This window comes from Argiope bruennichi, chromosome X2 (genome assembly GCF_947563725.1).
Source record: "Argiope bruennichi chromosome X2, qqArgBrue1.1, whole genome shotgun sequence".
Taxonomy (NCBI): domain Eukaryota; kingdom Metazoa; phylum Arthropoda; class Arachnida; order Araneae; family Araneidae; genus Argiope; species Argiope bruennichi.
Genome location: NC_079163.1, coordinates 51,607,076 through 51,626,296, shown reverse-complemented (window position 1 = coordinate 51,626,296; position 19,221 = coordinate 51,607,076). Strand labels below are relative to the sequence as shown.

The 19,221-nt window shown below is 28.6% G+C and overlaps 1 protein-coding gene across 1 annotated transcript in view; it reads left to right on the top strand.

The window, feature by feature from the left end:
• LOC129960465 (protein gooseberry-like) overlaps window positions 1–18,651 on the top strand; it is a 38,581-nt gene extending 19,930 nt beyond the window's left edge. The window contains exons 5-10 of the mRNA XM_056073916.1: window positions 10,872–11,071; window positions 12,910–13,054; window positions 14,152–14,303; window positions 16,566–16,771; window positions 16,869–16,981; window positions 18,509–18,651. Coding sequence (XP_055929891.1) covers window positions 10,872–11,071; window positions 12,910–13,054; window positions 14,152–14,303; window positions 16,566–16,771; window positions 16,869–16,981; window positions 18,509–18,612 — 920 coding nt within the window. The 3' untranslated portion in view covers window positions 18,613–18,651. The remainder of the gene's footprint in view (window positions 1–10,871; window positions 11,072–12,909; window positions 13,055–14,151; window positions 14,304–16,565; window positions 16,772–16,868; window positions 16,982–18,508) is intronic.
• Window positions 18,652–19,221: the final 570 nt, after the last annotated feature.

The window sequence follows — 19,221 nt, the reverse complement described above, 5'->3', positions numbered from 1 at the left end:
TCTTTAAAATTACCAGACAGAAATAAAATCATGTAAGAAGTCATTCAATAATGTATCTTAATATCAAACGACGGTCACCAAGCTGTAATTTTGTGTCCTTATCGATATCTTGATCATCAGTCGAAGTGAAACATCTACCAAATCACGAATCATCTCTGACGAATTTTCTACCATCTTTAGACTTTTTATACCAATCAAATACTATTTTTGATTTTTAAAAAAGTTGTATTTAAAAGCTTTTTGCAACATTCCAAATGCTTTTGTGGCAGAAGTTTTAATACGAAAACAAAATTTAATGCATGTTCTTTGATCAATAACTTTCAACATTTCGAAAAACCAACAAAATGAAAAATATTATCTCATTAAAAAAAGTTTTGTTTTCAGGTGATAAAATAAAATAAGTTCCTAACTTAGAGGTATTTATAGAAGTCGAAAAAATGTTTAATAAAAGTTTGCAGATGATATCTAGTACCGATGAATTTTAAGTTAGGCATTCAGGATATTCATTGATCACAGTAGTATATCATTAAAAGTATATACTTATACTTTATTGCTTCATATTGAATATTGTTTCATATTATATTCATATATTCATTCTTTTTATTGCATATGAACCTTAAAGAATTATATTATCTGCCTATCATCTATTGTCATAATGAGGATAGTTGGCACTCGGGATATAAAATTTTTTTTTTACCCTGTCCCAATTATATCATCTGTTGGGAAAAAATCATAATAGCGAAAGTTTGAAATTCATGCATGGCGGTAATAGTCTTTGAAAATCCATTTTTCTGTAATGTCACCCTCTAGAGGCAAAAAGCTGAGATATCCTTTTGCCTATTTTACTCTTGAAAAAATATTCATTCAGATGCTATTTGGTAATCTTAATTCAAAAATAGGGCGGTCCTTTTTAGTTCCTTTAGTATTTGGCTTTAAAAATATGTAAATATGCCTATAATATTTCATTTTTGCGATTTCTCCCAAAATCGATACCTTTTATTTCACTCATTGTATCGCTACCTGAATAAGGAAAAATAATTTAATTAATCATTTTTTTAAAAAAAAATTACATTCTTTTTAACTATCCCACATCGGTAATAATCTTTATTTCGTGCTTAAAGAGGCAAGAACCATGTTTATGAAAGGTAGACATGTCAATTTTAAGAACTCAAAGAAAATTTGATAAGACGACATACACAAATGTCTTTTCTGTAAGTCGCAAAAATTTCAAAGACGTTAATTATTATCTTAAATTAACCTAAACATCTGCAAAAACAAGCGCAAATATATAAAGTAATGCAGCCTTTAAAAGGACTTTACATACATTAAGTTGCATGCAATGTTACACTGTAAATGAAGTACTCAATTTATTTCTGACAAGACGGTGCAGTTATGAGTCTTGCAGTGATGAAAAAGGAATTTCTTCTCAACTTTCATACAATCATCTTTGAACTATGTTTTCCACAATTTTTAATATGTCTGTCGGACAAAATTTATTTTCAAAAATTAGCCCGTTCATTTTCTTTTAGATAAAGCTCTTGAAAAAGAAAGAAGAAAAATAATTTTGTCTACATATATGCTCAAATAATTGTGGTTAGAATAGGTCTGTTACTTTATTTGGATTTATATACTTTCGTTTATTTAGTGTAACTATCGAATAATACCATCTTTAAAAGAAATAGGTTTCAAAAATATAAACAAAACAGACTACTTTTTCATGTTATTCATTTCACATAAGTTTATTTTTCGTTTTCAAGCGCATTTATTTCTTCCTTGATTGTTGCCTTTTGACTGCAGTTGAAACCTTCTAGGAAGAAAACAAAACTCAAGTTATTGAATTATACACGATGTGACACTAATTCTGAAACTCTATCAAAGGATCGGAAAGGGGAGTTAAAAAAACTGAAGATTCAAATTTTCCAGAAAATGTTCCATGAACAGCGGTTAAGGAGCATTCGTTAGAAAAATGTTTATCCTGCTCTAACAAATCCTGTACAGCCGTGTCGTAAGCGTTTGCTTTAATGTGTTTCGCAAAGCAGCGCTGCATACAGGTGCCCGAAATTAGCGTGACGGTATAGCTATCCCCCCTCTGCTGATTTCCCAAACGATCTCGAAGATCCCAAGCTCCCAACGGACGGCCGGGATGATCTATAACACATATATCCTTCCGCCTGATCCCAGTCCAGCATCCCAAATCCGGCGATATCAGAGATCGGAGAATGGCTTGCAAATGAGCGGAACAGCCCTTTCAGAGTTGCTGACGACCCCCCTGAACGCCCTATTCGAAGCAATTCGACATAGCCGATTGCGAACCCCCTCTTAGCCAGAAGAAGGCCAGAAAAAGCTCGACAAAGCACTATAAAGGGGATCTCGGCAAAGTCGAGCGTGTGGGTTAAAGCGACTTCAATTCACGATCATACTCTATGCAAAATTAGCCTAAATGCGGGGTTGGATTCTTCACACGGCACCTCTGTCTATGCCAAAAAAGCCATCTGTTATTGCTTCCAGTGTTGTAAAAATTTCTAGGTTGGGAAAAAGCAGCTGCTGGTACGAACACCTTAGTGCTTGGTTCCTTGCTTTTTTAGAAAGTACCGTCTCGTGGCTTGTTAATACGCGTTTCGACCACACCGAATTCCTTCTCTCCTATTAGTCCCTTGACAGCCCCTAGCTTCTGGCTTCCTACAAAACAACCGTGAGAAAGGAATTTGTGATGCCTCTTTTAGAGTCGAGGATTTTTCTTCATTTTCCCCCTTCACTTTGGTAGATTGGAAATACAAAGACTGATTTTTTACCTGATTTTCCACCTCTTCAGATCCTGATCGCCTATCTTGCGTGTAACACACTTGGTCTCACTACGCTGTTCCAAATTAAGAGGCTCTCTTCAGAACTCTATTACCCTTACATTACCAAAACTGTGGAACCATGTTAGGTAATCTGATTCAAGACCTTTCTTCGGTCTCAACACACTACAGCACTTTCCAGAAGATGAAAAATCCCTTTTTTTACTCAAAATCTGCAAAAAATTGTGAGCAATAGAGAATGTTTGCTGACATATTTAAAAGCAAGATGGACATTATTTGAACGAATTAGTTTTTCACATGTTCTCCATACTGCAACTCCTAATTAAACTCCTTTTCGAACTACAAACGTATGATTTTTATCTACTGTTGCTAGTACCCTTTCAGGATTTCTGTATCTGGGAGCTTATGAATTAATTGGATTAAATATTTTAAAAGCTGCGTGATATTTGAAATAAAAATATAACAACAGCAAATAAGACACAAAGCAACAACCCAAATTATGGCCTCTCAACTCCTCCTCATATAATAATCATTTTTAAGTCGGAAACATGCTTGTATTCACTTTACCAGAAAAGAAATATTTAGTTTTATTTTTCAAAACACTTCTTTGAGCATATTTTTTGAAAGAAGGGGAAGATAAAGAAAATTTAATTTAAGAAATTCAGGTTAATTCCTAGCATCTAATTTTTCATACCGAGATTTAAATAATGATAAAAAAAATCGCATTACAGTTTAGAATTTGTAATTTTCACAGTTCATTACTTTTTTTCTGTAATACTATTATTATTATTATTTATTCAAGGTTACTCTAATAAGGTTTTTAAGTGATGATTATGACCCTTTAGCATATTGCTTACTATTTTTCAATACATCAAATTTCGTTCCAACTCTTTATACAGATTTTTTTAAACTTAGTAATTTATTACATTATAAATGCAAAGTGAAACCCTAGTTGAAAATTAAATACTGTACCTTTATAAAACATTTTTTTTTCACTGATGAACTAGCTGAAGCAAATTTTTGTGCATAAAATGAAGAATAATTCCTTAAAATCACAGGATCTTTTTCATTGTTAGACTTAAACTTCTGAGACTCTAGTATTATTTTTTCGATTGAACAAAATTGTTAGCATTTTTACTTAAGAGAGGACTTTATTGTTTCAGAAATCGTAATACTTTTCCATTATTTCTAAAAAGTTAAAAATTAAAATAAATTTGAAATTTTTTAATTGTCCTGTATGCAAATAAGAATGCTGTTATGCTGTTTTAAAACAATATTTCAGTTTCAATTTTTTATTGTATATTTAAAATTGATTAATTTATCATCTCAATATTTTAGCAATAAAAATTATCTGACGGATATTTTCCTCGTACAAAATGCAGTATTTTTGTAAAATTTTGGTATTTGAAAATCATTAAGAGGAATTGTACATGGCAGAAAATAAGCATAATTAATCTTTAATGGCAAATTTACAGTAAATTTTCATGTTTTTTAATTCTTGAATTCCACAGTTTTATATTGGAATTCATTTTTTTCAATTAAGTTTTTGAATTCAATTATTGCAATCTCTAATCTTTCTTTTAATTGAAATATTACTTCAGACTTAAAGTAGATTTGTAGAATCAATTATCAATGAAGAATATTAGAGAAAAAACGAGATGAGACATCAATATGAAATAGTAAAATCGGAGATATAGAATTCCAGAATCAACTTGAAGTATACACAATCTTAAAATTGTTTTTCAATAAAAGAATAAAGGTTTAAGGATATATCTTCTAAAAAAGCCAGCTATAATGACAATCTACATTTGCGCTGAAAATTGTTGTTATATATGACCGTTCTAAGTGAATAATAAAGTACAATAAATTATCAGCATTCATATGTTTAAAAATAAAAAAATTATTAAAACTTTTTTATATAATTTTTCAACATTTAAGATCTATTTCTAGTGATTATAAATTTTCAGGAGTGTATCTACACTCATTCTCTTTGAAATTGCTATATGCTAGAAGTCTGCCTTTATAAGTGACCCAGTTAGCATTGTGTGCATCAAATAGATAATACAGCTTCAACAATACTCTACTTTAATATTTTGTCAGATGTTTCTATATTTCGAAGGGGGCATGATTATATATATATTTTTTTCATCTATCTTAAATCTATATTATATCAAACTTTTTTTCCTTGTTTGTTTTTATTCGTTATAAATACAAACTTATGGTACCTTTAACATTACTTCATTGATAGAGAATTGCAAATCAGTCTTTATAACGAGACTTTTGTTATAAACCATTTTCGTTATATCGGACTTTTACTGTACGCAACAGCGGAATCTCTGAAAGCGCAGCAAAAATTTTTCATCGTTAGTTAACTGCTTTCAACCAATATTCTTATTTATGTTTAATAAGTTTTCGTTTGTCATGTATTACTAATTTATTGTTCTATCAAAATTAATGAAAGATTTTGATAAAGATATTAATTTTTTGCATATGAAATGTATTAAAGCGCATTTAAAGGACTTTATACAATAGATAACTACGACAAATAATAACACCTAACCATTGGTAATCCGTCGTGATATATCCGAGTTCAAAATTATTTTTGTCAGGAATTTTCCGTGTAGGAAAAACATCACATGAAACATTATATTGCGAATATTATTAGATTAAAATTATGAATATTGTATGAGGAAATATGGAGCTTGGTTTCGCACTCTCTGATAATGGAACCCAAAGCGCATCACCTTTCCGCTCAAGACAGTTTATTCAACGAATTGTGAAATTAAAGTTTCCTTTGCATAAAAAAAAAACTTTACCTTTATATAAAAATAAATTAAAATCTTACAAATACTCTTCTGTTAATTAATTAATGTTTAATAGAGTAGAGTAAAAGATGAAATTTGATAAAAATACAAGCAATATTAAAGGGCGAACCATTATGACTACAATTTCTCTATATAACAACAAAAATTTAAATTACAGTTTCTTTTTTTTGATTTAAGCAGTTTTTTGCTTAAATACTTCACTAAGATTTTTCAGTAAAACAGTTTACACCGCTGAACAAATTCATGTTTATCAACTAAAATATAGCTACAATTCCTTTTTCGGAAAAAAAAAGGGGGGGGGGTTATCCCTTCATTTTTCATATTATTTCTAACGAATTTTAGCTGTTATAATATATTTAATTTTTCTTTCATCCTAAAAGAAAGCAATGAGCGTCTAAACTTTTTACACAGTTAAGTACTTATACAGTCACATGAATTCGTTAAAAATAAAGAACTACTTAAACTTCAAGTACCTTTCCTACTCAAAGAAATGTTCTTCCGCTCTAAGAACTCCAGCAAAATCCGTAATGAAACTTTATTATATTCTGACAAAACCATTCTGTTAACTCCAAACAAAGCCTATAATTGGTTCTAATTCACTGGATGCACATTCTTGGAGGAAGATTCACTGCCTTTCTTATGTAAACAGGCCGGAATGAATTCACTGTCAGATATATTTCTCCTTTTCCGCCCACTCCTTTTGCCAGCAAAGGAGGTGTTAATGACTTTCTAATCCCGATCCAGTATAGAAAAGTTTTGTAGTGGAGCGATCGCAGCGGTAGACCACGTCAGCCCCTATTGTATTCCACCGCGGGGACTCTTGTCGTCGGTGAGCTCAAAGGGACCGATCTTTGATCCAGTCGGTTGGGCCACTATTCCGAAGAATTGTTAAATATGAGGTGTGAGCAGTATCGCATCACCTTGAAGTTATTGTGTCCGGTGTATAGGAAGAGTCCCGCCTCCTGGTGTCCGGCTCCCATTTTGGTCATCCGTCAACGCCTCACCTGGGTTCCCCCGCCGATGGTGGCCCGATTTCAATGATGTTTTGTTGGGTTACAAGCAACGCGTTTGTCAAATATGATGGCCGCCGGAGGAGACCACAAGGTGTGAGGTTTACAAAATAAAGTTTTCAAAATAGAGAGCTGCATTGGGTTGCGCTGGGTGCCGAAGCTCTACTATGGATACGTAAACTATGGATCCAGACCTCAAATATGGTTGATTATATGAATTTTGGAAAAACAATACATGCTGCTGATTGGCAGGTTCTTTGCTTTTGGAAATGAAAACGAACAAGGAAATTTTGTAAGATCAAAAAACATTTTTTAATAATTGTATAAACAAACTTCTTTTTTGTTTAACTTTTTTTTGTTAATTTTAGTTTTATATTAAGACAAACAACACCAATTTTGGAACCATTCTTTATGCATAATGCAGAGTACTTTTATTTTTTATTTTTTGAGTAAATGCCTATAAGAAAAAAACAAATTTGAAAAATCCTTTTGAAAAGCTTCCTGACCAGCAGCGCTGAATATAATTAGCTCATTACAAGCATACCATATTGAATATACATGATTGCTTTTATTTAAAGTCAAAACAAATAATGGCATAAAAACAGAATTAATATAATAAAAAACATGATTAATATAATAGATAAATTGGCAGGAACGGTACATATTTTTGTTCGGCTAGAGAGAAGCTAAAAATTGTACAAATTTCTTGCATATTTATTTATTATTTGAGAATGCTCAGTATAGGAAAAAAATAAGTAAATGTCCCGAATGGCAAATATACGTCAAATAAATAATAAAACAAGAAATTCTCGCAAAATAAAGGAAAATGAATCTCAAACACAAAAATAAGTATTTTCACTGTCATTTAATAATACAAGCTTCCAAATAAAACAACACATCAATCAATTATGAGGTTAAAAGTTGATTTTGAAAACAATCAAAAAGACATAGAAAACATCAAGATTTTTAGAATATTTATTAAAAAGTTTATAAAATTTGTATAAAGAAAAAATTATCAATTAATTAAATTAAAAAAAAACATTTTAAAATTGTCTTCTGTCTTTCGAAATTGTAGTCGACATTCAAAACGAATGCAATTTAGTGTTTCAAGAAAATCAACCATGTTATTAATTATTTTATAGAAAAAAAAAGAACAAAAATTTTCTCGGGATTTCAAACTATGTTTATTTTGCACGGATAAAAAGATATATCCAAAGAAGAAATTATTAGTCCTATAAAACAACTTACTCAAGTTTTTATTTTGTACTTGCATGCGAATTCTATACCTATTTTTGTAGTAGATCTCCCGAATAAAGCTAAAATATTCCAGATTTGAGCTAAAAATACAGAAATACAAATCTTTGTAATTTATCTTTTGAAAAACTCTTAATTTAAAGCATAAGAAAATGCAATTTTTATACTATTTTAAAGTAATACTAATGAAATGTTGCAAGAAATGAAGTTTTGTATTTAAAATAACACCTAAGATCATTAGGAATGTTTAAGCGATCGAAAGTATAATATTAATTTGGTAGGATTAAGTGGAGTTTTTTTTTTCTTTATTATATTCATTGTGACTTTATAGCATTTTCACGCCTCACGCTTTTACGGTTTTTATTTTGACTTCCAGATGTTTGATATACAAAAGCTATTTTCCTATTTTAATATATTGACATAGGCATTTTTTTTCCCTTTAAAGTTATATTTTTTTCTGCTCTTTAGTCTTTTATTTCTAAATTTTCTGTAGCTCAAAAAAAGTTATGTAAAACATTTAGTCTTCCAGTAATCGAATGTTGACGCAGCAGCGCTGTGCGCAAACTATTATACCAAATTTAACAACTTTCTTTAAGTTTACATCTATTTTCTAGATAGTCATATAAAATTTCACTGTGAAGAAAATTATCACCCATTAATATTTTAGATTTCTAAGAATAAGTGCTCTGATTTGTATATAATGAATATATTAGTAAATATTCTAATTCGCATTCGTAATATTCCAGTTTCAAAAATAATTTTTATCATTTTATAATGTTTTCGATTTCTTACTTTCATTTAATTCTTTTATCAAAAATACGGGATTCAAAACAGAAATGTAAAAGCGCCAGTTTCTAATAGAAATATTCTAAACAAATTGGAAATTTAAGCCCATAATATTTGTTGATTTTCAGTGAATATTCAAGAATTTTTTTCCTTACAATTAACACTGTATTTTAATTTCTTTGTAATACTGATAAGTTTTCGATAAAAAGAAATTTTATTTTCAGTTTCATTGCTACACTAATAAGCGGTCTTTAAAGACTTCCATTATTTTCTACTTTTTAATCTTTAACATATTTCATAATTCATGGTTTAAAATATCATGTAATATAAAATTTAATATTTCTTAAATAAATTTCTATTTGACGCCTCTCCAGTGAAATCAATTTTTAGCTAAATTAATATATTAATAGATAATTAAGACCTCCAAAATTATCAAATATTTTTTGTCAACGGGAACTAATAACAGCCCAAAATTTCAGAACTCTAACCTATGAGGAAATGAGTAAAAAGTTGATCACAAAATTCCTTCCTCATAAACATGCAGCATGCGAAGTTAAATAAAAACTTTTATTGGAACTCAGTTGACTTCATTTAAACAACACTTTTAAATCTTCTCTCATATTAAGTTAGTGGTTTTGATCGATTTTTAAAATACATTTAGCTGTTCGACAGAATTGCATATATGTTGGACATAAATTTATTGACACATCAGAACTGCCTACTGATTTTAAAGTATAATGTATGATAGTAGTGATATTTGATTCTGATGATGATGATGTCGTATCGGCGTTACCACGGAAAGGGGGTGCAGTAGCTTATATTTGCTTCTTTTAAAATATATAGCACATATTAAAAGTTTTGAGATATGTATAGGCGATATTATTCATATATATTACTCAATAGGAGAGCTGAACAAATGGGAACTATAAAGACAAGATATGTCTTCTCTTCCCCTCCCCAAATTCATGGCAAGTAATTATCTTCCTGTAGGATTTACGTATCTGAGTGAATTGTAGAATTAATGTAAATTTTATCTTTTAAAAAAACCTTTACATGGAAAATCTTGAAAAGTTTTTACATTGGAATATGGAAATACGTTGCCAATACGCATACATTTATTTAAATGAAAATAATTATAATTAAATGGCATACTTTTTGTTATTTATTCAATTCAGTTTCAATGGAAATTTTATAACCCAAAAATTAGTTTGTTTTTAATCTTTATTACTGTTTCTGTTAGGTATTATTATTGTTGAATGACTATAATTTTTGCAAAATACTCATTTTTTAAAAAATGGCACAAATTACATGCTCACAAAATTTTAGTAACTTTCGATTTTTAAATAAATTTTTCATTTCAAAAATTCTTGAATTCACATCTTTTGTATGATGAAATCATCATAAGTTTCTACATCTTAGTGAATTAGATTGTTAATAGGATTTAATTTTCTATTTTATCGAATCATTTTACATCAAAAATAATTTGGAATTAGAAAAAAATCACATCTTAACGAAGCTATGTATTTATGATTTTTTTTGTGTGTGTGATTACAAATATATTGAAATAATAATCTCACGCTCAACGAATTGAACCAACTTCATTCATGAAATTAGATGTTTGATATTCAATTATGGATTAGTGTTAAATGGAATACCTTTCTTCAATATCAACTGTTTTTGATACCTTTTAGCAAGTCGTTTTTTCTAATAATACTTTTAGAAAACGCTTTGTGGTAATATTATAAGATAGCCTCACTTATGAATTCAGTATGAAATTCAAAGAATGAATTATCATTAAATTTGGGTGACAAAGTATGATACTTTTGTAAGGCGTCAGTAATGATTTTAATAGAAAATAAATGGTTCTTGTTATGTTCTTGGATTCTGCAGGAAGATAGTTCGCATTGGCAAATCATATGTGCAATTCAAAGACGGATATGTCATTATATTTTGCAAAATGTTATATAAATAATTTCTGAATGGACAGTAAGCGATTTAAATTAAAATAAATACAACTGATGAAAGTCTTTTTGTAAAACGAATAGAACAGCTAAAGAGAGAGAAAGGCATGGAAAATATCATTTCGAAGAATAAAATGCTATTTAATTTGAAAAATGTCAATAACTAAAAGAATGAGGGAAATAAGCAGTTTAAATTAAAATAAATGTAACTATTCAAGTTGTTTGGTACTATAGGTCGAGCACCTAATGATGACTCCGACTGCGATTCTGAACCTGGAATTCCTCTAAAACGAAAGCAACGGCGATCTCGAACAACTTTTACTGTGGAACAGCTAGAAGCACTTGAAATGGCATTTGAACGTACTCAGTATCCAGATGTCTTTACGAGGGAAGAACTTGCTCAGAGAACAAATTTGACGGAAGCAAGAGTGCAGGTAAATCTTGTTTTCATTTCAGTATAAAAATGAGGGAAACTAAAATATCAATAAAAAATATCAATAAATGTTAATAAAAATACATTGAAAAAAAATAATTCTATTATGAAATAACTCAAGTAGAAAAGTTAAAAATGTAAAAAAAAAAAAAAAAAATCAAATGAATTTGCAAAGGTGGTATGATTGAATTCTAATGAATTTTCTGCGCTTTTCTTTCTTTCTTCTGCGCAAAATTCTTTCTTCATATATATAGATATCAAAATATAGATTCGTTATAAAAGTACATATAATGAACTCCCATATAATGTGGGGGATACGTTCCGCGTAACAGAAAATCACATTATGCGAAGCGTGTACTATCCGGCGAATTTAGGTGACTTCAAATGCGTCTCTAGTATGAAATGCTAGAGCTATTGCGCTTACTTTTATGTTACCTTCACTATATGAATAAAAGGCAATTCGTTTTTCGAAATAAAAAAAATGAAAAAGTATAGAAATGTTAAATTTATCTTAATCGTAATATGGTTCGTTTTATAGCTCTGAATTTTTATTTTTTATTTTGGTGTTTATACACACGAATAATTTACGTTCTAAAATTTCAGGGACTGCATTGGTAAATTTATTTTTTATTTGGAATTGAGTTAGTTACGCTTATTATTCGACTTTTAGATAGAAAAAAAAATCATGATTGTATTAATCTGTTTCACAAAAATCCAAAATTTAACTATGAAAATTGCGAAAAATGAGTAGGAAATTGCCAACTCCACTACATGTACATTAGTAATCGGAAATAAACTATATTTATCTTCTTTAACGCAAGTAAAAATAAGTAAGTAAAAAAACTTTGCCTAGTCGTTGTCATGTCTGAATGAATTCACGTAACAATAATCGTTTCACGTAACGTGATTGTTAACTTCTCTAATGGGAAAAAAAATTCAAGAAAAATAATTTATTTTAATGTGTTATTTCCTTTGAGAAAAAACACATGAATTGTACATAATTTTTTGAAATAAAAGTGTCTAAATAAATAAACACCAATATATAACAATAAAGTTTTTATAGTGAGACTTAAAATAAAAATTCTTACGTAAGAAATTTAAAAAAAATAATTATCTACATTGTCATATTCTACTTGAAATCAAAATACATTTTGTAGTTTAAACTATCAATATTCTAAATTAATTATTACTGTTACATTTCAAAATAAAAGTTTTTTTTTTTTGGATATTTATTGCTGTACTTTCCACATGATTTTATTATTATTATTAGAATAATGAAAAAAAGTTTGAAAACTGTACAAAATTTTGTTGATTGGAGAAGAATTTTCTTTTTACAATATTTTGCTATATCTGAAAGAAAAAGCGTATTTACAACATATTTTGAATTAAATAAAATATTCATTTGTAATAAATCACAAATATATCAGATCTTTGATTTTTGAAACCAAAATCATATTTCTGATCTTATTTTTGCATATTTTCTCTCTAAAACTCTGTTTCTATTTAAACTCTAAAACTACAAAAGGAATCGCAGAACTTATCTATCATACAGTCATCATATTAAAAATTATTTATCAGCTTATTAAAACTTGATAACAAGCGAGTAAATTTTATCAATTTAATCAGAGTAAAACGATTCGAAATTATACATATTGAATTAAGGGTTTTAAAGTCCCTTATATCTTTAATCTCTGTTTAATATTTTTGTGAAAGTAAGAAATTTCACTTATTTCTAACGAGAAAACTAAAAAGCTCTATTCTCTACCAAAAATAGGGTTACATCAGTTATATAATAGTATATATGGCGACAACCAAAAAAATAATTTTCAAATATTTTAGGTATGGTTTAGCAATCGCAGAGCTAGATGGAGAAAACAAGTTGGCGGTCAACAAATTTCGGCTGCCTTTTCCGCTGCTCCTACCGTTCCTTTAGCTTATCCAAACCCTTGCTTTGAAAATTCCCCAAATACACTGCAAGAAAGAGGTACGAAATCTTCCATCACTTTAGCTGTTAGTGTTTTATGCATTTTTTATTATGATTTTTTAAGGTCTGTGAAACTTTTAAAGTGAAAATATTTGTTATTTGAATGACAGTACGAAGTAACTTACATGCACTTCGATTTCGAATGATCAATGGTTGATAAAAAATACGGTTTCGAACATCGGTTTTCTTTGTTGTAAAAAGTATTTCATCATTAATTTATTAAAAACATTTTTAAATAAAATAATAAAGGCATTCACTAAAGTTTTTTTTTTACAAATTAAACCTATTTACAAAATTTTATTTTCAATTAGCTGACAATCTGAGTTTGCTTATCTTTCGAAAACTCTTTTGGTAAATAGAAAATATAATAAAATAACATTTTTGTGAATGCAAAAATCATTTAAGAAAATATTTAACAAAAAAAAATGCATAAGAAACAAAACACCCCTTCAGATGATTCAAGATATTCAATTTCTGTTTCAAAAGCATTAAAAGAAATTTTCGATGACTTAAAACAGAAAGATACGATTAAAACAAATTTATAGTCTATGTAGTAATAAATGCGGTTTTAAAATCTATTCATCTTATTATAACGACTCGTAAAGCTATATTTGGCTAAACTTTGGTAGGAACGAATCATTTAAGTAAATAATTTAAAAAGATTTTATAAGAAAAATGAAATACGAAAACTACAAAATTCTATAAGGTTGAGATCCCCATTGATTTTTCATTAATGCATCTATCAATAATAACACTTGCATTCACTTTCTCTTCAAGGAGCAGGTTTATATTTTAGAAAATTATTTCATCTAATTTATTCATACATAATAATCGAACATTTACTGTATTTTCAAACAACATATTTTTTAAATGATTATTTTATATATTTTATGGCGCTGTCAGTTGGTAAGCATATAAACCATAAGGAAAGAAAATGAACCTTGACGAATAAATGAATTATGAATTATTAGCAAAAAATATTAATAAAGTAATAGCTTTTTGAATCTTCGGAAACATTTTTTAAATATCGAAGGGGAAAATCTCTACACTTTAAAATGATTAAAAAAAGTGAAATTTTATCTGTCCACAATTTCTAGATACTAGTGGCTGGCACAGACCAATTGTAGCATCAACCAACATAAACAACACAGCACCTCCAACTGCATTTCCAACATTTACTCAAAATCATCCACCTCATAATGCCTATGCACAACTTCCTCCTGAGCCTTGTGTGAATCCTTCCCAACAGGTAAGAAATTTTGTAAAATGTATTTAAATGATAAGCAGTTAAGACTTAAAGTTACAGTTATTAAGAGTTTTAAAATTCATAATCTGGATTGCACCTATCGGGGTAAAAAAAGCTCCAGACATATTATCCGTATTTTAAGGAAAATGGATATCGTTATAGGCTTGATACTAAAAGGAACCATATATCATTGAAGTGATGTCTTCATTTTGTTCAGTGAGTTGATAGATTTGAATGAACTTTTAAGTACTCCTATAGGGAAGTGGAGGGGGGATTCAATATTAACAGTTTGAAGGATCACTGGCAACGGATGTTTTTTCTTGTAGTATAAGCCAGCAAAAATATTCTTCAACTTCAATATCAACAGATGACAGTTGTGATATGTCTTGAACTGTGTTAGTAAACAGTCATCTCCGTTTTTTGTAAATGGTACTTTTGTTGCCATTCAAGCAATAATTTATTTATATTTTGTGTTCTAACAAGTTTTGATTGGATATAATAAACCACGTGCTAATACCATCTGTGACAAACCTTTGCACTGTCCTTTTTTTTTTTTTAAATATATATTGTTGCTCTCATTACATCATAACTATCAAAAGAAGATAACTTGAGAACGATAAATTGGAAATCCCCTGAAAAAAGCATTTCTATTCCAGTCTAATAATGCACCAAAAAAGATTCTCTAAGATTTCTAAAAGATACAAGATTTCGTAATTTAGAGGTTGCCATTCCATTTGGGGAGGTAATAAATCTTATGTCGAATGCCTTTATTAAATTTGCAAGAAGAAAATCATGTTCATGTAAAATTTTACAAAATTCTATTAATAATTAAATAAAATTTAAAAAATAACTACACGAAAATAAATTCCTTTATGTGTCTCTACTTAATATTTCATTTCTATATTTCGTTATTTCTCATTTAATCACTTTTCCTACAAAATGGGATTACGAAAACTTTTTTAGACAAAAGTAGAATAGTGAAAAAATTTTTGTTCTCTAAAAATATCACGAATGGAAAATTGTTAATATATAAGGATATAATACGAATATTTATTAATAAAATAATTAAGGAGGTATTCAATAAATTTAAAAATGAATAACAGAAGATCATTTTTTAACAGAAGTAAATTAGTTGTTAGTAAAATTTACTTCTGAACTTCACCATATCAATTTATAAAAGCAAGAATATATTTTACACATTTGCTGAGATTTATAAAGCAAGTTATTTTCAACAAACACAGCACGAAAAGAATTTTTTCAAAAGCTGCTCCGGAAAAATTATAAATATCAATTCTATTATCATTTTTTATTTAATTATAGCATATTTAAGTCCAATATCTAAGTGCTACGAGTGATTTTTGTGAAGAGAAGATTAATCTTACTGTAATTTACTAATATTCAGTTGAATTCCAAAAAAAAAAAAAAAAAAAAAATGTTGTATTTGTATGTGCTTTTCTCTTTCTCAGTGTATGTGTGGTGTGAGTAAAAGATTTCGTATTACCAAGCAGGTTCCCACAGAATTTTTAACATACTACACACATTTATTATCCTCACAAGCATATAGTTTTTAAAGAAACAATTAGCATGCTAATTGGAGAACAGGAAGCCAATACTATAACCAATATGCCCCCTAAACTGGCCCCAAAAAAATAATAGTAACAACGAATACATGCAATATTTAAAGAAAATTAGTGATAAAAATGAAACACTACTCAACTATTAAGTCAATATAAATAATGTTTAATTTTTAAATGATCTGTTAAAAAGTCACTTAAAATTATTCTGAACAAAGCAAACACCTTTTGGCGCCATCGCATTCTAGTATGACGTAAAAACTTGGAGACTGGGATATTAGCTTCAGACTTGAAATTTAACCACGATGAAAAACTCCCAAGCCCGTAATATTGCTTTTGTTGTTTTAAAGCTGATTGTTGCTCTTTCAATTGAAAATGAAATCATTCCTAGTGAAATTTCCGATTTTATTCGGATTAATTTTAGATGTAAATGATGTTTGTTTTAATTTGCTTATATTATAATAAGCATAACCATCATAATAATATAGCTCTGCGAAAATAACTCATTAAGAAAAATTTCTAACTCTAATGCTTTACAGTTCGATGCGGCATTTATCTTTTGAAATGATTTATTTCGGAAAAAAAGTTTGAAGCTCTAACTACATTTATAAATTTTCATTTAATTTTTATAAATTTTATAAATATTTATTTTTTATAAATTTTTCTTTCTTTTCTTTTTTTTTTTTTTTAGATGTTTTCAATCTTAGGAAATTCCGGGGTTCCATCAATAAATTCATCTGCAACTGGTGAATATCATCCGCATACTCCAGCTACATCATCAACGAGTGTTGATATGGCATGGAATAATCCGAATCATCTAGGTTCTAGAATACCGGATTCTACGAACGCACCACCCTACCACACACCTTTTCAGCCAGCCACTACTGAAAATTTTGGGTATGTAAAACAGGTTTTTTTTCCCTCTTTCCCCTAAACGTATTTTAATAATTTTTCTAATTCATGTCTCTAACATCTGTATTTCTTATTTCAATAGAATGTTCAGTAATAGCGAGTCATTTATGACCCCAAATTTCAACAATTTGCAATCCCATGCTTTTATGCCTTTGGATATGAAAAGCACTTTTTCCTACGGATCACAATTTCCTGGTAAGTGTATATATCAAATATAATCTTTTATAAATTTCAACTAAACTATTTCAGATAAACATCTATAAATTTTCAATGAACAATGGCCATACAATTTGAAAGAAATTTAAAATCTATGTGGCTTCAAGTAATAAATATTCGTGTTAAATATAAAAAGAATTAAATTCTGATATATTTTCGAAATTTCATTGCACATTTATTTGTGTTTACTATACAACTTAATACCTATAAATTATTTCAATAAATTTATTAATTATTTTAAAATTGTTTTTAAGAAGAGAATCCATTAATGTTTTCTTATTGTTATTGATGTTTAATTTGCATTGAATGAAATTTTTATTGTGAGAAATTACGAGAAATATTTCGCAATATTAATACATAAAATCATCTATAACAAAGGTCTTTAAAGAATGGATTGCACTCTTATATGGAACCATGAAGATATATTCAGTGATTGCAGAAAAACTAACAGAGATTGTCTTCGGCACATTTTTCAACACTCGTTAGTAATCCAGTGAATCAATATCAATCAATTAAAAAAATGCAGAAATCTTCCTTGATTTGAAGCATTTTATTAAAATTTTACCAATAAATATACATTTAGTTTTTTTCCATTTACATTAATGAAATCTGCCTAATACGGGATGAGAAATCGCCGGATATGTCAACTGTTCTTACTAACCTGGAGAGTACAGAAATGGTAATACAGGGTGTTCATTAATTACTGTCGGGGTTTCCGTACCTCATAACTTTCGAATAAAAAATATTACTCAAAAACCGATTACGTATTCGTAAATTACAACTCAAAGAATTTTATTAATGATATTAAAGTGTAAAGCTTGCACAATTTGCACTTTGTCGGCATTCTGTTGAAGGCGATTATGTATTCGTAAATTACAACTCAAAGAATTATGAATACGTAAATTACAATTCAAATAATTATGTATTCGTAAATTACAACTCAAAGAATTATATATTCGTAAATTACAACTCAAAGAATTGTGTATTCGTAAAGTACAACTCAAAGAATCGCCTTCAGCTGAATACCTACAAAGTGCAAATTGTGCAAGCTTTACACTTTAATACCATTAATAAAATTCTTTGAGTTGTAATTTACGAATACGTAATCGGTTTTTGCGTAATATTTTTTATTCGAAATTTATGAGGTACGGAAACTCCGACATTAATTAATGAACACCCTGTATATTCATTGCGGGTGACAGGGTAAACTAATACTTATAACGTAAACTACATACTTTACAAATTGAAATTCATACGGATCCCCGTATCACGTAAAAGTTGCCTGAATATCAACTCAGCTAACATATGCACTGCCATCTATTGGTACATTATCAAAATAATTTGCTCCTACTCCCTATTTTTCGAAACAAAATTGCACCATTTAAGGCTAGAAGTATTTTATTTCTTCTATATCATAAAATATATAGATGAAAATTTAAATGCAATCTTTTTAACCATAAAATAAACAGTTGATTTATATTTTAATTGAAACATATTTTTTTTCAGTTAATTCCAGTGCTGTCTGCAAAGAATTCGATACATCATGCAATGTGCTGGCTAATCTGAGGCAAAAATCAAGAGAACATACAGCTGCCTTAGGACTATTCTAGTTTTACGATGGAAAATATTTTTTTAAAAATTATATCATTTTATTCTTCAAGTGTAATTCAAAAAAATACTTGATGTGTAAATAGAACTGTAAATTTATATATGTATATACATTTTAAATTTTAGACATAGGATATACATTATACCATTCTATTACATGATAAAGTTTTAATAGGTATTTTTTTTTTTTTTATTGAATATCGACTTTTTTCGAGCCTGAAATATTTCCCAAATTGCTAATGCTGGAAGAAACCAGTTGGCTTCACCATTTCCACTGATTCTTTTATAAAAGAATATTAAAATATAATAAATGGAACGACTCCATGTATAAAATATAATGTATAAGGTGGAAATAAAAGGGATAAAAATACAAAACTTATTTCTAATTCCCGATTTGCACTTGAAAATTAAAGAAAATTATATTCTGATGCACTCTAATAGCTTGAAACTATTTTGTGTATTTGCACAGCTCTATTTACATAAAATGTTTCATCATAATTTTAAATCGAAACTTCAGGCTTGAGATCTTAAGACAACCTCGTCTCTGAAGGTTTTTTATCGTGTGGTATATGTTTATTTTTACATGTAATACGAAATATTTTGTAATAAAG